Consider the following 19,318-nt stretch of genomic DNA (forward strand, 5'->3'; position numbering starts at 1 on the left):
TGCACTTAGATAATAGTTTTGCATGCACAAATGACATCAATACTAAGACCAAGACCTACGGGATGCAACCATTGTGACCATCTTCTAGAAAGGCGACCGCTCTACTTGTGGAAATTACCGTGGCATCTCACTGCTCTCCACCAATGGGAAGATTTTCGCCGGGCTCCTCCACAAACGCCACCTTGACCTCGGTGAGTCTGTTCACCCAGAGTCCCAGAATGGTTTTAGACCAGGCCGTGGAACCACTGATATGACATTCTGCGCTCGGCAGCTGCACGAAAAAGCTAGGGAACAACAGCAACCCATGTCAATGATTTGCTTTGACCTGTGTAAGGCCTTTGACTCCGTCCTTCGTATTACCCTTTGGAGAGTGCTTGAGAAGTTTGCCTGCCCCCATAACTTTGTCCAATTAGTGCGGGGCCTACACGATGGAATGATGGGCTCTGTCATACATGGTGCTTCTCTTTCACCATCATTCCTCATTGCCACCGGGGTCAAGCAGGGATGTGTGCTCGCGCCGACACTCTTCTCACTCTACCTGACAGCTGTTCTGCTATGTGTCAAAGCGTCTAACCCTCACTTCGGAGTGCGTATTAGATACCGGATGAATGATGGTCTTTTTAACCTGTGTGGTATATTTTGTTGTTGATGTGCGGGTCTGGCTCAGCTTCCCTCCGGACAGGTCGCCAGGCAAGGTTGGCTTGGTGATGGAAAAAACTTCTGACACACACCGGTGGTTGGAAAAAGATTTTATTGATGTCAAATAAGCTGATGTCAGAAGTTCCCGAAAGAAAAAAAGGTGCCCCCCCCCTTCTCGAGCCTTCCCTTCTTATAGGGAAGGCAAACAAAAGACATGAATATCCAATTCTCCCTGATTGCATATGCATTCGTATCCTGCTTGCCCTTAAACTGACCTTTTCAACAGCCTCCTTTGGGTACCAGGTACGGACCCCCTCCCATATGCAACTCCTCGTCGCCAGACCCCCTTTCTGTATACACATACCTTGGGAAGTTGAGGACCCCTGTCGAAATCCCTAGCCTGTCGTAAACAATGTTGAGGCCCGATGCCTCTCGAGGCAGTAACTTATGTACTAGGGAGGTCCAACACAAGACTTGGTATTCCTAAAAGCAACAAGCTCGTCATGGCCATAAAATGAATTGTATATGTTAGACCTTGTGAAAATACACTACACCTGCAACGTGTGAAAGCACGGTCAAAGACATCGGAAGTGAGTGTCTCAGAACTCCAGTACGCTGACGACTGCTGTGTCCCAGCCTCCTCTCCCGCTGATCTACAGGGGTCTACTGACGCCTTTGTGAAAGCATATGAGAGTGCAGGCCTGGTTAGTCAATGTTGGAAAAACGAAAGTCCTGGCTCAATCCCATCCTGCCCACCCTCTCTACATCCTTTTGACATGTCAATCCACGGCGATACAGTCGAACAGGTCCCCAGATTTTGCTATCTTGGGTCTTTGATCAATAACACCAATGATCCAAGCGAAGATATAAACAACAGGAATCACTCTGTCCATCAAGCCTTTGGTAAGCTCTATCACCGTGCGTTCTCACAACATGGTTTGTCAGCACAAACCAAGATTAATGTCTACAGAGCTGTTGTGATTCCAACCCATACCTACGGGTCGGAGAGCTGGACTCTCTGTCGGAAAACCATCAGGACCTTGGAGAGACTTCATCAGCAAAAGCTGCGGGCAATCTTGGGAATTGACTGGAAAGCATGCATCACCAACAACGACGTCTTAACCGGTGCCGGCCTCCCAAGCATAGAAGCGATCATCTCAAAAACCACCTGCGCTTCTTTGGGCATTTTCGTCGTAGAAAAGACTCCTCCCTCCCCAAACAGACATTATTTTGTGAACTGCCTCATGGCTCTAGACTGGTAGGGCCCAAAGAGACGGCTGAAATACCAGTTCAAATAGCTACTCCTAAAGAGCAAGATTCCTGTGGACAACTGGGAGGCTCTGGCCGCGCAGGATGGAGAGGCACAATAGCCAATGGTGTCATGAAATTTGAAGAAGGCCGGGCACGAGCAGCTGAAGAAAAAAGGCGACTAAGACACCAACGCCTCTGTTACCCCGTCCACCTCCGACCATTCCATGTCCAGACTGTCCTCGACTTTTCCACTCACACCTTGGACTCCACAGTCACCAACAGGACACAGACGGAGATATCAAAAGGGAACGTGAACGAACAGATGAGGAGGACTGATTCCCGTTTTACGAGGCTGCCATGATGATGATGATGATTGACATCACGTGATCACCTCCACAAAATCAAAAATACAGTGACGATCGATTCTCCTCTTACACAGGCTGAATCGGACAAGAGAAAGAATGTGCACACGAACCCCGACTGGTTATATTTCTCACATTTAGCTAGGCTAAAGTAGTGTCACTCGAAGGAGGCAGATGGTGGCTTACAGTGGCCAGCAGGTGGGCATGGATCTTTATCTCCCACAGCCATACCCCGGCTACCAGTACGATAACAGCACTGCTGACAACAATACTTGGCTTCAGGCCGTTATAAGAAAAGGCGTTAGCACAACTAAATTAGCGCCTTACTTTCCAGCTTGCCACTTCATGTCGCAGGGTTGCCTCCCAAGCAATTGCGTGCGTTGTCCGACACTGCTTGCAGCCGCCAGCTTTGCTTGAGTGGGCGTCGATTTCAGATAAAGACGTCATCGAACACGGGTTGTTTGAACGGTGCGCATCGCGGAGCAGCGTGTGCTTTTAGTCTGGGTCACTTTGGTCAATTTTTGGTCAAGAAATCCTCCTCTCAGCATCATCTATGCAGCTCTGCTCACTCCCTCATTTCCTCATTCTCAGATAAATCAGCCACGGAAAGGTTAATCCTTTTGATATGTTGAAGTGGTCATTGGTAGAGATGTCCACAAGAATTTTGGTGCCAATTGATCACTGATCATTTTTTGACGTTATAATCAATGAAAGTACACAATGATTTCCAAAGCAGAATTTGTAATCTGTCTCGTTATGACTCCAGCGAAACATGGAAAGAGCGGAGGCGGGCGTGGCCGTATTCGTCATTAAAAGTATGCGTTTTTCAAGTCATCATTTATGTCCTAATTTCTCCAAAATTAACGACTAAAAATAGAAAACGATAACTAATTTAAATTTCCTGAACAGAAAATATATTAACTGAGTTTGTCAGTGAAAAATGGTCCATTTCAGCTGGCTAATTCCTATAAGGAAAATAGCTGTTCACTTCATACCTTATATTAGGACATTGCATGGTGTTCTCATGTGTTCACACATGTACAGGTAAATGGAGAAGAATGCAGCTCAGTTTAATGTCTCAGATGATTAAAAATAACTCAATGTGTTTTCTGTCATTTTTTACATTAAACAAGAAATTACACGTAATCACGTAATGCAAATTGGTTAACAAAGGAGATAATTATTTATTTATATTGTACATGCACTGCTTTTGATCGAACGTTGCCCCCACCAAGGTGGCTGCCACGTAGGTCACTTAGCAGGTTGCAACAGCAATAACCGAAAGGTGGCAGTATAGCTTTGTAATCGATTCCACCTACCGTGTATATTAGAAGGCGAAGAACACGCAGGCGCCCGCATATGAGCTGTTTACTGTTACAATTGTTGTGGAACAGAAACAATATAATATTTAGTGGAGGTCGTAAAGCAAACGGTGCTACTGTACTGTTCACCATAGCAGGAAAGTGTGGTTAAAGACCGCAGTACCATTTCCACTGTCAGCTTGATCCGCGAGTTTTATTGTGTGGCCCATATTTCACGGTGTTTCATTGTGACCGATTTGCCAACACATTTTCCGAACGTTTTACAGCTTCAGCTACGATGACAGAATTTTTCAGTTTGCTAGACAGTGATGTTATCGGTTTCGATTTAGACCATACGCTCTGCAGGTACCATCTGAAGGAGACCTCCAAGGTGAGTATGGTAAACGCATGCCGCTAGCTGCAATCCGTGACGCTGCATAGGCACAGTGAATAACTACTCCACATATTGCAGTCCAGATCAGTAAACGCGTTTAACTGTCAGATGCATGCACCATGCACGTGCGTTGGCTGTGTTTTAAGTTTGAATGTATGTGTACGAAATAAATATTCAAAAATAGGCGCGCCCTTACATTTAGATCGACAAATTGGGTAAAAGTGTGGACACGATCCAATTACGCATGCATTATTTAAACAGTTGGGTTATAAATGATGTTTGGCTTTAAGGTGAATTTTCTGTGTGTACAGTATGTGTTGGAGTTTTTTTATGTGCATGGCGTGACATGCACGTTTCAAGATCTCAATAAGCAGCCAGTTTAAAAAAAATGTTAGGCCATTTATTCATTTGTTACTTGTTCATTTATTTTTTTAAATGTATGTCTCCCCCCAAAATTATAACTACCTATATATCAAATGAGAAAAAAATCACTAATTTGTGACACAAATAAAATCAGCCCGAGTTTGTTACTTTTATTTTTTGCACGCAGGTCATTTTACGCATAATTAATTAAGTCAATGCAAGCTGTATAAATTGGTGGTTCACAATAGTGGTTAGCTTGCTAGCTGCTAACGAATAGAAACGCTTGTTTGCAGCTTATCACTCTGCAGACATCAAGTCTGAGTCTTGTGTTTTATGATGTTCCATTAATGTATATAGTTTGTATTCACAGATCAAGTCAATGAGTATGTAAATGTTACTTGAACATATTAAAAAAATTGCATCATTGACACATCAGCCCTGGCAAATGTTTTCAACTTTTTTGAGGGAAGCAAGAGGTTTTTTTTATTCGCCTCCATGGTTTTGGGAAAATTATCTTTCTTGTTTGTTGCTTCAGTCCTCGATAAAGTTGGTTGCGTTACAAGTTTAACACTCATTTGCAATGACTTTTTAGTTGAATGAAAAACATTGCCACACGGCTGCTACTTTTTGCCACTTTGTTAGTGCCTTAGCACCCTCTGTTGAACACACTCTCAGCTGAGCTCTGAATGTTGGGTATGAAAGTGCTGGAGCGGATAATTTGCATCAGATAGTTTTAGTTACGTTTCGATATAATACGCTACTTGTTTTTTGGTGATTATTGGACCGCTGTCCTATATCCAGCTCATATCGGGACCCTCCGAATGACAAATGCTCACCAACTCGATCACTGTGCTGCTATTACATGCTTATATTTGTGATCTTGTGATCAGGTAGTAGCCCAATTTGTTGGGTTGTGGTTATTGTGTGACTTTTATTTTGAGTCAAAGAATTTCTGAATATGAAAAAAAAACTTTTAAAAAAACTACATAACAGCCGTAAGTTTATGAAATTTGGAAGTGATGAGTGTTGATTCATCTGGTTAATGTGATCATTTATCTGTTTTTGCAGCTGATCTACGAGAGTTTTGCCAGGTATCTGGTAGAACATAAAGGCTATGATAAGGACTTATTAAACCTAACACCTGCTACTTGGGATTTTTGGTAAGTCAGATGAATCTGAAAGCTGGAAAAGCATAAAAAATGAATCTTAACTGTGTGAACTCCCAAGTCACTAAGGGAAAAATGATTATTATTACAAATTATTTTCTTCTTGCTAGGGCTGGCGTAACAGAAAATAATTGTGAAGCACTGCCTTACTTGAACCATTTTAACAACTTGAAAAAGGACTTCCTCCCTCACAAAACATCTCTACTAGCTGTTTCCTATTTGATGGTGATGCGCATCTAAGGCTGCATTTGACTGATCTAAGTCAGATATTGTATATCTTTACGATATGCATACGCCCATTCGTACTTTTGAGCCAGGCTTTTTTGCCCTGTTGCTGTACGGTAAATAATAATAACTTTAAATGATTTATTTCCGTTCTTTGCGCCATTTTTCAAAATGGAAAGAAACATTTGAATAACTTTATTATTTTGTGGAAATGGGCATGTCGTGGTTCATTTTGTGTCTAGTTTTAAGGGCCTTGTGGTGGACCTTGAGAATGGAAACTTAGTGAAGCTTGCTGAAGACGGAACAGTATTGAGGTATCCTTTTACTCTATAAAACATGCATGATGAACTTACAGAAACATTTTGTAATTTATATGAGACCCTTACACAGTAGACATTTAAAATGACTTTTTATTTGTCTACCATTTTACCAAAATGTCACTGATAGTGTAGTGGTACACTCGCAGGCAACGTGGGTTCAGTTCCCACTCAGTGAAGGTGTCTATGTCTGCCCTGTGACTAGCTGGCGACCAGTTCAGGGTGTAGTGCGCCTTTCGCCCGTAGTCAGCTGGAATAGGCTCCAGCACCCTCCCGCGACCCTCTACAGGATAAGCGGTGTGGATAATGACATGACATGACATTTTACCAAAATGCCCTCCTGCTTGCACGGTAGCAATGTAGGATCAGTGATTGAAACTGCAAATTTGCATTGTTGTCCAAGGACGTGTGAGAGGCATAATGGAGATTGAACGTCACTTATGTGTAACGGAGGATGGCGTTTAACACCAGAGTTTTACGGCTATGGCATCTTTAGGTTGAAAGCAATCGTCACTGCTGATGTCAGCACACATCTGTTTGTGAACACGTACTGTCCCACTTTCCTGACTTTTATCTTGAAAAGGACACATGAATGAATCCCAATTCTACTGTATCACCAATTTACTGTGAGGCCAGAATGTTGAAAGTGTGTGTTGATGATGTCTTTGTTCTTGATTCATTTGGAAGTAGGATGAAAGACTAAAAAGTGTGGATGCTTTCCTTGTTTAGAGCAACACATGGAACTATTGACCTGAGCACAGACGAGATCATCAAACATTATGGTCCAAAAAGGGAGTGGAAGCACTTTAACAGCCTCAATACCTCTTTTGCAAGATCTGGTATTTTTCATTGTATTACTTTTACTTATTGTGTTGCATTATCTGTTTTGTTAATTTTGCCAAAATGCCTTATTTGAGAATCTTGTATTCACTGTATCGCTCTTGTTAGTTGTATTAATTTGCTGCTACTCTGTTTTGGACTATGCAGCTAAATACTATTTATATGACAACTACTTTGATTTACCTGGTGCTCTCCTCTGCGGAAGAGTTGTGGATATGTTCCACAAGGTAATATTATATTAAAACCATGTACTGGATATAGTTTCATGTAAATGGTTGATGTTCCAATTAAAAACACTGAAAACATGTTTATTTCATTTATATTTTGTGAACAGTGGGGTAATGAAGTGAATTCAGACTTTTGGAAAGACATGGTAGCTGCCATTGACCACAATTACAACACATCAGCATTTAGAGGTATGTATTTTATTATGCATCCATTTTTCAACACATAGTTTTGTGTTTTGACCACAGTATGAGTCACACTTGCGTATTAAACAGGATTCCGTTTAATTTGTAGAAATCTGTTTGTTAGAGTAAAGGCTTGTTTCGTTGTAATGACTAATTTTATCTTTTCAGAGGACGCAGGGACTTATTTTCCCAATGTTAAGAGGGACCCTGGCCGTTACTTGCAGACCTGTTCTGAGTCGGTCAAGACTTGGCTACGTAGCATGAAGAACGCAGGGAAAGTCCTCCTTCTCATTACCAGCTCCCACAGTGACTACTGCAGGCTCATCTGTGAACACATCCTTGGGTATGGCTTCTCAGTAGTCACTAAAGATTCCCAGATCCTCTTTTTTTTGACAATGCTATTGTAATAGTCAATTATTCAACTGAAATGCAATGCTCAGTTCTCACATGCAATTTTGACTTCCTTCCAAAAGGATGATACTAATGAACACTCTCCATTCTTGAGCAATTGAGCAATCAAGCAAGAAAGATTTGTCTGGCAAATATGGCAGTTTTGATTTACAATTTTCATGCCTGAGTGCAATATTCACTATGGACAAGTAAAGTTTGTATACCCTATGTAAAAGAAAATTACACAAGCCACCACATTTAACGTTATTCTAATAAAGTAAAGGCACTTGCAGCTATGTGAAGCAGTCCTTTTTCAAAGTTCTTAAATTGATTCAATAAAGACAGAACTCCTTTTTAGTGTCATAAATATGTAATTATGTGTAATACTGTATGTTAAAGTCTTAACCAAAATTGTGGCCCCATAGCAAAGCTAAATTGATTACAATAAATAAATAAATCTGCAACTCCAAGTTTGATACCATGGTCATCAGTCGGAAAAAAGTTTAGTGCCCTCTCCAAAGCGCAATAGTATCTCTGTGTTTTGTTCACGACTGAGGGAGAATGAACTGAGTGGGAGATTAACACACAGACAGATTGATGCGGTGTTTGTGGCAATATGGACTCTGCGCTGCTCTTTGGTGTTGACGAAGGAGATGGATCTACTTCGTTACCCCCATCTTCACCTATCAAGCTGTGGATCAAAGTTAGGAAGAAAGGAATTTGCAAAGGCTTCACTGCTTAGGCGGCTCTCCGCGACCAGACACCAGATAAGAAAAGAGAAAATCGATACATGAATCACACTGGAAAAATTCTCATGACAATAAATGTTCTGCGTACAAGTGAACTTGCCACGATAATTTGGCTACACAAGCAAGGATTTTGCTCTCTATTTCCAATGCTCATACTTGCAGTGTGAGTTGAAATTTAAAAGCGACACTTTTTTTGCATTGTATAAACATCACGACATAATATAAAACCTTATGTATTCTGTCACAAAGTGTTGTTGTTCTTGTCATGTTGCAGGAAGGACTTTGAAGAGGTTTTTGACGTCATTATTACAAATGCCCTCAAGCCCGGTTTCTTCTCCTTAAAACCGCAACAAAGGTCCTTCAAAAACCTCGGTGAGCACTTAATTTATGCTTTACAATACTTGCTTGCTTTGTGGGTGCAAGGATGGCAAAGATTCCTTCATCCATCCATCTATCCATTATCCGCCACTTATCCGGGGTCGGGTCGCGGGGGCAGCAGCTTCAGCAGGGAAGCCCAGACTTCCCGCTCCCCAGCCACATCTTCCAGCTCTGCCGGAGGGATGCCCAGGCGTTCCCCGAGGCCAGCCGGGAGACGTAGTCTCTCCAGCGTGTCCTGGGTCGTCCTCTGGGCCTCCTGCCGGTGGGACATGCCCGGAACACCTCACCAGCGAGGCGTCCAGGAGGCATCCTAAACAGATGCCCGAGCCACCTTATCTGGCTTCTCTCTACGTGGGGGAGCAGTGGCTCGACACTGAGTCCCTCCCGGATGGCCGAGCTTCTCACCCTATCTCTAAGGGAGAGCCCAGACACCCTGCGGAGGAAACTCATTTCGGCCACTTGTATCCGAGATCTTGTTCTTTCGGTCGCGACCCACAGCTCGTGACCATAGGTGAGGGTAGGAACGAAGATCGACCGGTAAATCGAGAGCTTCGCCTTTTGGCTCAGCTCCCTCTTCACCACGACAGACCCGATACAGCGTCTGCATCACAGCGGAGGCTGCACCGATCCGCCTGTCGATCTCTCGCTCCATCCTCCCCTCACTCGTAAACAAGACCCCAAGATACTTCAACTCCTCCACTTGGGGCAGGATCTCCTCCCCGACCTGGAGAGGGCACTCCACCCTTTTCCGACTGAGAACCATGGTCTCAGATTTGGAGGTGCTGCTCTTCATCCCAACCGCTTCACACTCGGCTGCGAACCGCTCCAATGAGAGTTGGAGATCACGGCTTGAGGAAGCCAAGGTTGTGTACCACATCATCTGCAAAAAGCAGAGATGAAATACTGAGGTCACCAAACCAGATCCCCTCATCGCCTCGACTGCGCCTAGAAATTCTGTCCATAAAAGTTATGAACAGAATCGGTGACAAAGGGCAGCCTTGGCGGAGTCCAACCCTCACTGGAAACGAATCCGACTTACTGCCGGCAATGCGGACCAAACCCTGACATCGGTGGTACAGAGACCCAACTGCCCGTGCAAGATTCCTGTCAAACAAAAAAAAAAATCGTCAAACATCAGCTAATTTGCCCGTTATTTTTACTTGTTCGACGGGACTCCTAACAACCCAATATAAATGGGTATAAGAAAAAGGAAGTTGAGGTTAAGTTTAAGGCTTCTGAAACTTGCACCTGTCAAACCAAGATGAGTGACTTCAACTGCTCTACTGTGAAAGAGGTGCCAAGTAGAACTCAAGAGGGGTGGAAATTCAGAACACATTTCTCACTGATCAAAGATGGACACAATTTTTTAGTTCCTCACACAGGGACAGATTTTTCTTAAGATTTGTACATTCAAAAGCACAAACATCTCTACTACCCGGACGAAAATAGAATTGCATCTGCCAATTGCTACACACTTCATTTTGGGAGGAGTATATGCGAATAGGGCGGCACGGTGGCCGACTGGTTAGCACGATGGCCTCACAGTGAGAGACAGCATCGGGCGTGGGTTCGATCCCGGCTCCGGCCATCCTGTGTGGAGTTTGCATGTTCTCCCCGTGCTTGCGTGGGTTTCCTCCGGGTACTCCGGTTTCCTCCCACATTCCAAAAACATGCATGGCAGGCCGATTGAACACTCGAAATTGCCCCTAGGTATGAGTGGGAGCGCGGATGGTTGTTCGTCTCTGTGTGCCCTGCGATTGGCTGGCAACCAGTTCAGGGTGTCCCCTGCCTACTGCCCGAAGATAGCTGGGATAGGCTCCAGCACCCCCCGCGACCCTAGTGAGGAGAAGCGGTACAGATGATGGATGGATGGATATATGCGAATAGATAAAGTCAACATTTGCAATGTGATTTGTAAAACTTGCAGATACGACAAGCCACACACTTGATAAGACACGCGCACCTTCCACACTGACAGCTGTAAACTGAAACCTTCATTGGCAATGTTTTACATAAATAGATATTCTTGTCAGTGCTGTAGAAAGTAGATACATTATCTGTTGTTTTTTTTTAATTCTGTATTACTGGAAGGCATTTTATTTTGGATTAAAGATAATTACAGTGACAAAAATAAATCTGCAAATGCGTGATTGAAGTCACAAATGTGTAAAGGGAATCGACAAATGCGTGACTGAAATCACTAATGTGGAACAAGATTCTGTTCACACACGCAGACTGAAGGACACACGCACACGCAAATTCACTTTCTCTCTCACTCTCGCTCTCACACACACATTACATTTAGCTGCTGAGCTGCCAGCTTCTGTGTTTGTCTATGGGCAAGATAATCATTAATACTCTCACCCACAGTTGAAGAGACCATTGGTATCACTGGCCACTGTATTTATTGTATTGTTTATTTTATTTTTCCAGTGAATGATGTGGAGGAAAGTGAGGATATGCCATCATTGGACAAACCTGGTTGGTACTCCCAAGGCAACTGGAAGCACCTCCATGAACTTCTGAAGACCATGACAGGAAAACCAGATCCCAAGGTATTTACACTCCTATGCATAGTATAATATATTATATTCTCACTTTAAGATTAACTAAGTCTGTCACTGTTGGTGGCCTGTTTTGCTGATGATAGTTTGATCGTTTGAAACAAGAATCAAATCAAAGAACTGGAATCATCCATACTCAAACAATGCCCAGCGCTATCCACAACACAAACTACTCGGGGGGGGGGTGTAACATTTCATTAAAATGTGTTTTGCCTCTGTACGATGTAGCCACGTCACAAAGTACAGCCCATAATCCACAGGAGAAGCTTTGTAGATGAAAACTCAATTTCCAGGCCAGCGAGACAAAGCCGCCCACCGTTAAGACAAAATTACAGTATATTTGTGTTTGTCAACAATGAACTAGGCGAACCATATTTATAAAGTACCATGGATGAAGCTCCGCCAGCACTCATTCATTTGGAATGGCGGGCTCACTGTCATTCATTTGGCCACCCATCGGAGTCAACACTTTTCATCTTCACTGTGCAACGTCCGCGATTCCCGGACTGTCGGGCCCCGGAAGCAGCGACGCTCCGCTCTGGCGGCAGGAGACCTCTCATTCAATGGGCCTGAGTGTGTGATGGAGCCACTCCTCCCCAACTTTGCAGGATGTTAGAATAGCATTCCACAGCTGCTGCTTGGATATTATGAACTGTCTCCCAACCCCATGCATCTTTTGCTTGATGATGCTTCAGAGGTTCAATAAGGTTGAGGTCAGGAGGAGATGGTGGCCACAGCATCAGTTTCTCTTCTCTTATGCCCATAGCAGCCAGTGACTCAATGGTGTTGCTTGCTTTTTTTTTTTCTTTTCTTTTTTGTTGGAATGTAGGCTTCTTCTTTTTGTACCATAGAAGACAGTGGTCAGTCACAAACTCTGCATACTTTGCAGAGTGGATTTCAAACCCCCCTAAAGCAGTGGGGTCAAACTCATTTTTGTGGACGGGCCACATCGTAGTTATGGTTTCCCTCAGGGGGCCGTTATGACTGTGATGTGTGAACCCATATAAATGTATGATCACCTTACATTATCACATATAGACAACAAATGGATAGAAAGCCAGTTTTGAAATCAGAAGCCAGTAAGTAATTGTATGTTGTTTTTCAATTTATGTTAAATTGGGAGGATTGGTAAGAAATAAATGGCAATATCTCATATCTCATGGTTGTTAAAAGTAAAGAAAATGTGCTCGAAACAGAAAGTTGACGCACATGATTTACCCTTCGCGGGCCACATAAAATGAAGTCGCGGGCCAGATCTGGCCTTGACTTTGCCACCGTGCCCTAAAGGGACCTACCAGCTCCCTCCCCATGATTACAGCCCAAATCATGACACACCGACCCCCATGCTGCTGTGTCAGCCTTGTTGGGACATAGTGGCCATTAAACAACATCTTGGCCATCAAGTGTTGCACCGCGCTCATCGGAAAACAAAACTGTTTGAAAATTAGTCTTCATGTATTCCTGAACCCACTGCAGCCGTTTCTGCTTTAAGGGTAAGGGTAAGCACACTTGCAAACTACTTGAGGACCCTAGACCTTGACCTTTGTGGGACTCCTGAGGCTCCAGCGGCTTAAAAATACCTAATTGCTGCTTCACACTGGCCTTTTAGCAGCTTCTCTCTTGATCATGAAGTTGTCTGGCAAAAATCTTTGTTATTTTGACTTCATTGGCAACAACCCGCCTGTGCTCTGAATTAGCAACAGAATTCTTTACAGTTTGATGATCACGCATACGTTTTTTTGGAAATACCCAATGTTTTCATATGCTGAGCTAGGTAGTGTACTATCGTACGCTTTTCAGCAGCAGAGAGATTGCTTTTCTTCCCCACATTGCTTGAATCCTGTGGCCTGCCTAAACACTTGGAACATCACTATTAAGCAGTTATCCTTTAATTGGGCACACCTGAGAGACTATTTATCATAGGTGTCTGAGATTTATGATGTACAGAGCCTCGAGATACACCCATGAGTTTAGTGGAAAAATAAAAACAAAAAAGGGGTTTTGACTCTTAAATCCAATTAGCATAATCATTTGGAACACTGTATTTACCCCCTCAAACAAACACAAGAAAAACAGCGTTGTCTGCGAAACGGTAGTCCGTTCATCACGGACCGAGATGTTCTGTTAATATTGACTCGGTTAGGGATGATTATATTGTAGGAGCAAAACCCGCATCTATCTGCGTAGTCCGCCTGTTTTTTTTTTTTTTTTTTTTTCCATGTTTATTTTCCCGTCATTCGTTAAGGACATCGGGCGTCTGTCAGTGACGGATTGATGGACCTTCCGTCAGTAGAGACTGCAGTACCTGGGAAGTGCAAATTGAAGTAATGAAACACTTTTACTTTCCATGAAACAATTTTACATTTAAGAAAACATCTGAACAAAAGCCCAAAACAAGTTTATATTTAACTGTATCATGTTTTCCAGTCCCCCCGTAGTTTTACATTGGGGGGGGAAAAAATAACCAAAATTGCGTACAAATTTAACCATCCTTACTTGATTTCACCTATTTGGGCAAAACACACACACAAAAAAAAAACCACACATCGCCTCCCTTGTGAGATTTAAACCATTGAGTGTGTTTTGCCTGGAGCTCAGTTTATGGAATGTGACGTGTTTGAACTTGCTTTCTGTCTTTCAGGCAGAGTGCCAACAGGTGCTATCGTGTGCCGTTTATCTTTATAAGCATAGTGAACCTAATATCACCTCCACTTAAACTTTCTGGGAAACATTTAAAAGAAAGGCTGATGTGCTATCACATGACCTTTTTTGTGACCCTGTAGGTTGTGTATTTTGGAGATAGCATGAGATCGGACATGTTCCCTGCCAGCAGCTTTGGGAAGTGGGAAACTGTGATGATTGTGGAGGAAATGGAGGGGGAGGGTGTCCCCAAGAGTGATGCAGCAAAGTCGAATGAGGCCCAAGTGGCGTCACAGGAGAAAAAAGGAAGGTTTGAGGTAAGGTTTCTTATTTTCATGTCATTGCCTTGCAAAAGAGTTGCATTGTATTGCAAGAGTCTTGCTGCATTTCATTTAGCCTCATCTGACATTTTTTTTTGGGGGGGGGGGTGTACTATACAAGTTCATCAAAATGACCCATTTTAATGTGTGTCATCAGTAGTATAAATGTGCATTTTCACATCACTGACCTTACCCAATTTCATTATTTAAATTTAATAAAATGGGGGCAAAATACATGCTCCAAATTCTGGGGACTCACTCGTTAGTCTGGAAATTAAGTGAAGAATGAATGATAAAAGGTCAAATGGTTTTATATGTTGTCTCAACAGGAAAGCATGAAGTCACCTTCCACGATGTCTAACCAGTGGGGTTCCTACTTTGTTGATGTACATATAAATGCTGGAGAGGACGAGGAGATCCAGAAACTGACTTGGTGCTGCCACTGCATTCACAAATACAGCACCATGGCCATTCCTAGTGTTGAGCACATTGCAAGTAGGTCTCACCAATAAAAATAATAAAGCTGCCGAACTTTGGTTTAGATCAGTAGTGACGGAAAAGTAGACATTTTCAAAACTTCAATTCATTTTTCAAAACTTGATTGAATTGAGCACTTTCTGTTACAGCTTGCTGGTCGACAAACATTTTTTCCCAATTATAGCATCAAAATGTTGGTTTTCACCCAGATGAAATTGGTTTTATTGGAACTGTTACGGTTCTATGAATGACCAGCAGGGGGTGGTGCATAAAGCACTGAATGTTCCCCTTGTGCATTTGCAATTAGAGTATGCATACCAAATTAGTCATTTTTAAAACCTGGATCAGCAGGACGTTCATAAATTCCGGTGTCACCAGAGGTTCGTTTCCTATGGAATCTTCTCGCGTGAACACGAGGATTCCGAGTGACAGGAGGTGATCATTCAGGATTCATAGAGCAGTAAAGACGTAACCTTCGGACTAGTTCATCCCGTCTGACCACCTGGGGGCGGTGTTTAAAGCACTGAATGACTCATACCAGCCCAGTCACAAGGAAATAAACTTTCCTGAGAAGCCCCCCAGAGGACCGAAGACCACGGCCAGTTGGATGGGGAGTGGTGATGTCCACATTGTAAAACCTGGAGAAAATGCTGGGTGTCGTATACAAGGAAGCAGCACAAATATCCTCCAGGGGCACTAAAGGGCAGCCCAAGATGTGGCAACGCTCCTGGTAGAGTGGCAACACATCCCCAATGGCAGGGGTCGGCCACACCTTTCCTTCCTCTCATAAAAAAAGAAAAAAAATTAAACCGTTATTGTTTAGTGTTATATATCCATCCATCCATCTTCTGTACCGCTTCTCCTCACTAGGGTTGCGGGGGGTGCTGGAGCCTATCCCAGCTATCTTCGGGCAGTAGGCGGGGGACACCCTGAACTGGTTGCCAGCCAATTGCAGGGCACACAGAGACGAACAACCATCCGCGCTCACACTCATACTTGGGGGCAATTTAGAGTGTTCAATCGGCCTGCCATGCATGTTTTTGGAATGTGGGAGGAAACCGGAGTACCCGGAGGAAACCCACGCAAGTCAAGTCAATTTTATTTGTATAGCCCTTAATCACAGACAGTCTCAAAGGGCTTTACATAACCACAATCGACATCCCCAGGAGGGCAAGGAAAAACTCAAAACCCCATTAGGGGAAAAGTGAGAAACCTTGAGAAGGGACCACAGATGGGGGAATCCCCCTTCCAGGATGACCAGGCTGCAATGGATGCCAACTGGGCAACATTTGACACATACAATGATGCTATACAATAATAGGTGAGATAATGTGAGAGTCAATTGAATGAAGTGCTGCAGTGGAGTGGGTCCTCATCCAGCGCCGTAATATCCATGGCAGCATATCCAAGGATGAGCCTTTCATCTTGTATCGGTCAGTTGGTGTAAATTCAGAACAGCCACTTCCAAGTGAATCACCATCACCTAATTCCCAATTGGGAACAGAAAAAAAAAGAACAGAAATAGTAAACGGGCCAACAAGTAGTTCAACGAAGTGCTGAAATATAAGGAAATCAGAAGAGGCGCTGCATGAAGACGACTTCGGCAAAAAAAGCGGCATTAAACAGGCCAGCAAATAGTTCAGCTAAATGCACAAGAGTATAAATGCGTCTTTAATAGTGTTTTGAACATTTCTACTGAGGTGGCGCCTCTAATATCCGGAGGGTAGTGCATTCCAAAGCATTGGTGCCCAAATAGAATTAGAATTAGAATTAGAAATCCCTTTATTGTCATTGTACTCAAGAGTGCAACGAGATTAGAGAGCTCCCCTCTCCAGTGCAATACAACAATAATACAGACAAATATATAAATTAGATAAATAAGAGAGTGCAATGGAAAATAATACTGAATAGGGTATATAAAAACACATCACGATGCTGTTCTGCAAGTTAAGGGTGGTCTCGTGTGTGTGTGAGAGTTCAGAATAGAGATGGCTCTCGGAAAGAAACTGTTTCTCAGTCTATTGGTCCTCGATTTGATGCATCTGTAGCGCCTGCCAGAGGGCATCAGGTCGAACAGGTGGGAGTTTGGGTGGGTATTGTCTTTGACGATGTTGAGATGTGTAGATGTCCGACAGTGAGGGGAGAGGGCAGCCAATAATCCTTTGCGCTGTTTTGACTGTCCTCTGGAGCCTCACTCTGTCCGCCTCAGTGCAGCCGCTGTACCAGGTGGAGACACAGTACGTCAACAGGCTCTCGATGGACGAGTGGTAGAAGGCCAGCAGCAGCTTCCTGTCCAGGTTGAATTTCCTGAGGACTCTCAGGAAGTGCAGACGCTGGTGGACCTTCTTTACCACTGCTGAGAGAACGCTCTAGAACCTGCGGACTTCTTTTTGGCTCGCGGGATCACTAAAAGACCAGCATTTTGTGAGCAAAGGTTTCGGGTCGGAACATATGGTACCACGAGGTCAACGAGATAGGAAGGTGCTAAGCCGTGCAATATTTTAAAGCACGGGGAGAACATGCAAACTCCTCACAGGATGGCCGGAGCCGGGAACGAACCCACGCCCGATGCTGTCTCCCACTGTGAGGCCATCGTGCTAACCAGTCGTGCACCGTGCCGCCCTAGTGTTATCTAGTAACACTTTATTTTGATTAAGGGTCTATTCTGAGGAAAAGGGTAACAGGTCAGCCTTTCTAAATCAGTTCCTTAGTCAGCAAGCATAACAAAAACATCTGAAGGAGTTCACTCCTCACTGTGTCAACAGGTGTGATTTACTGTTGTTCCTTTTGATATATTCCTTATTGGTTTTTGACAGCAGTAGGATTTTAAAGCTGTAGGTCGCCCGCACGTGTTGAATAATGTGTAAAACCTTTTTTCTTCATAGATCTCCCTCTGGATTACAAGTTTCACAGGTTTTCTCCTGATAAGCCATGCACGACCGGATACTTCCCAAGGCCCCCAGATTCTTTGCTGAAGAGATGCAAAAGTCTGACCTGAATAGCCAGTGTAAAAACAAACAAAAAAGGTTCCCCCTATCTTTATCTCTGTGGTCTGTGCCTCTACTTGAAACTGTAGTTTCTCTTCCAACCCCAAACCATTTGTGGAGCGCAAATTTCTATCCATTACTGAATCATTCAGAAAACCTGTTGAATGTAACGTACAATACAGTATTTGTCTGTAAACAGGCCTCTCTTTGGATATTGTTTTGTAGTTTAGTATACATGTGAGAGTACTGCATTGTGAGGCCGTGTGTGTCTGAGTACAATAGTACCTTAGCTTATGAATTTGATTTGTTTTCGGTGACCACACTTGTAAGTCAAATCAATTGTCACACAAATCATCTTTTCAAATTGAATTAATGGAAAGATGTTAATGCTTTCCAGTGCCCCAAAAAATTTTTTTTTAAGTTTAAAAAATACTGTACCGTATTATAACACACAGTGATTACATAATAGAATACAATCCAAAGAATTTATTTTTTTCTTTTTTTTTTAACGCATGATTTTTTGCTTCAGCTAATTGGACATAATTCTGGTTTTATTGGTGTGCAGTATTATTGGTTATTTTTTGCAGAGCATAAAAAATATATGCCTGTGAGTATTGTTGAATTTTTGTCTGCATGTGGTTCTGCACCATTTGTATTCAAATATCCGTAGTTTAAAAGTACACAACTACTGCAAGATTGATGCTAGTTGTGTTAGTCCATGTATGGCTCTAGGGAGCAATATTGGATGAGTTGTTATTAGGCCGGCAAACTAACACACACATCATTGCTTGCAACACCAGGCAAACAATTCGGCCAAACATTAGCTTACATCTCGAGTCGAGGAACCATTGCATAGAATTATTAATTGTGGGAAATGTTGTCTATGTTCATTTCCTTTGTTAAATTGTTTTAACAATTGTAAATCTACGTTATGAATGAAAATCCATCCAGATGTGAATACCTCAATGACGTGTTCCCTTACGCACAACCCAGGCGGTTTGTAAGTGGTTTTGTTACAGAATTATATGTGCCATCACTGTTATTTTTAAGTGTCAAAATGAGGTGCATGTCTCTTGCCTTTGGAAGTTTTGTGGAAAATGTCAATCTTAAGGTCATAAATCGTTACGAGGATGTACTACGCTGTTTCAATAAAAGATATTCATTGTTAAAAATAACATGATTACTTACTGTATCCTGCCTGTTTTTTTCTATTTATCAGCCCCACTTTTTTAGTATTCAGAAAATTCATGTCATACAGTGTATCAAAATCCCATTCATTCCCAATGGCACATTCAAGATATCACATTTACATGATTCCAATAAGGAATTCAAAACATTCAGCTAATTAAGTCATTTACATTTTCATCTGATTCACTTCATTAGAATTTCTAAGTTTTCAGAACCATTGTGTATGAATTTCAAATTGGAATGATCTAAATGTGAACTGTTGAATTTGCCTTTGGATATGAATGGGAAAATTTCAAAGAAAATCTTTATATTTGGAATGAGAAAGGGAAAAGTTGCACTTTACAAACTCACCTCAGG

At 42.8% G+C, this 19,318-nt stretch overlaps 1 protein-coding gene across 1 annotated transcript; it reads left to right on the forward strand.

The window, feature by feature from the left end:
* Nucleotides 1-3,588: 3,588 nt before the first annotated feature.
* Nucleotides 3,589-18,956, forward strand: nt5dc1 (5'-nucleotidase domain containing 1). The gene is made up of 12 exons (XM_088286633.1): nt 3,589-3,944; nt 5,379-5,470; nt 5,944-6,015; nt 6,748-6,857; nt 7,006-7,085; nt 7,193-7,274; nt 7,437-7,611; nt 8,682-8,779; nt 11,219-11,340; nt 14,133-14,306; nt 14,639-14,804; nt 17,672-18,956. The coding sequence occupies exons 1-12, from the start codon at nt 3,852-3,854 to the stop codon at nt 17,782-17,784; spliced, it is 1,377 nt and encodes a 458-aa protein (XP_088142759.1). The 5' UTR covers nt 3,589-3,851; the 3' UTR covers nt 17,785-18,956.
* The last annotated feature ends 362 nt before the right edge of the window (nt 18,957-19,318 follow it).

The sequence above is a fragment of the Idiotropiscis lumnitzeri genome, chromosome 21 (assembly GCF_059441095.1).
Source record: "Idiotropiscis lumnitzeri isolate Australia: NSW breed Sydney's pygmy pipehorse chromosome 21, RoL_Ilum_1.0, whole genome shotgun sequence".
Lineage (NCBI taxonomy): Eukaryota > Metazoa > Chordata > Actinopteri > Syngnathiformes > Syngnathidae > Idiotropiscis > Idiotropiscis lumnitzeri.

Bases quoted from the DNA above. Each gene is read 5' to 3' on its own strand.
- nt5dc1 (XM_088286633.1), top strand. From the start codon at position 3,852: ATGACAGAATTTTTCAGTTTGCTAGACAGTGATGTTATCGGTTTCGAT. The intron at 3,945-5,378 runs GTGAGTATGGTA...CTGTTTTTGCAG, and splicing joins ATCTGAAGGAGACCTCCAAG to CTGATCTACGAGAGTTTTGC. The intron at 11,341-14,132 runs GTATTTACACTC...GTGACCCTGTAG, and splicing joins CAGGAAAACCAGATCCCAAG to GTTGTGTATTTTGGAGATAG.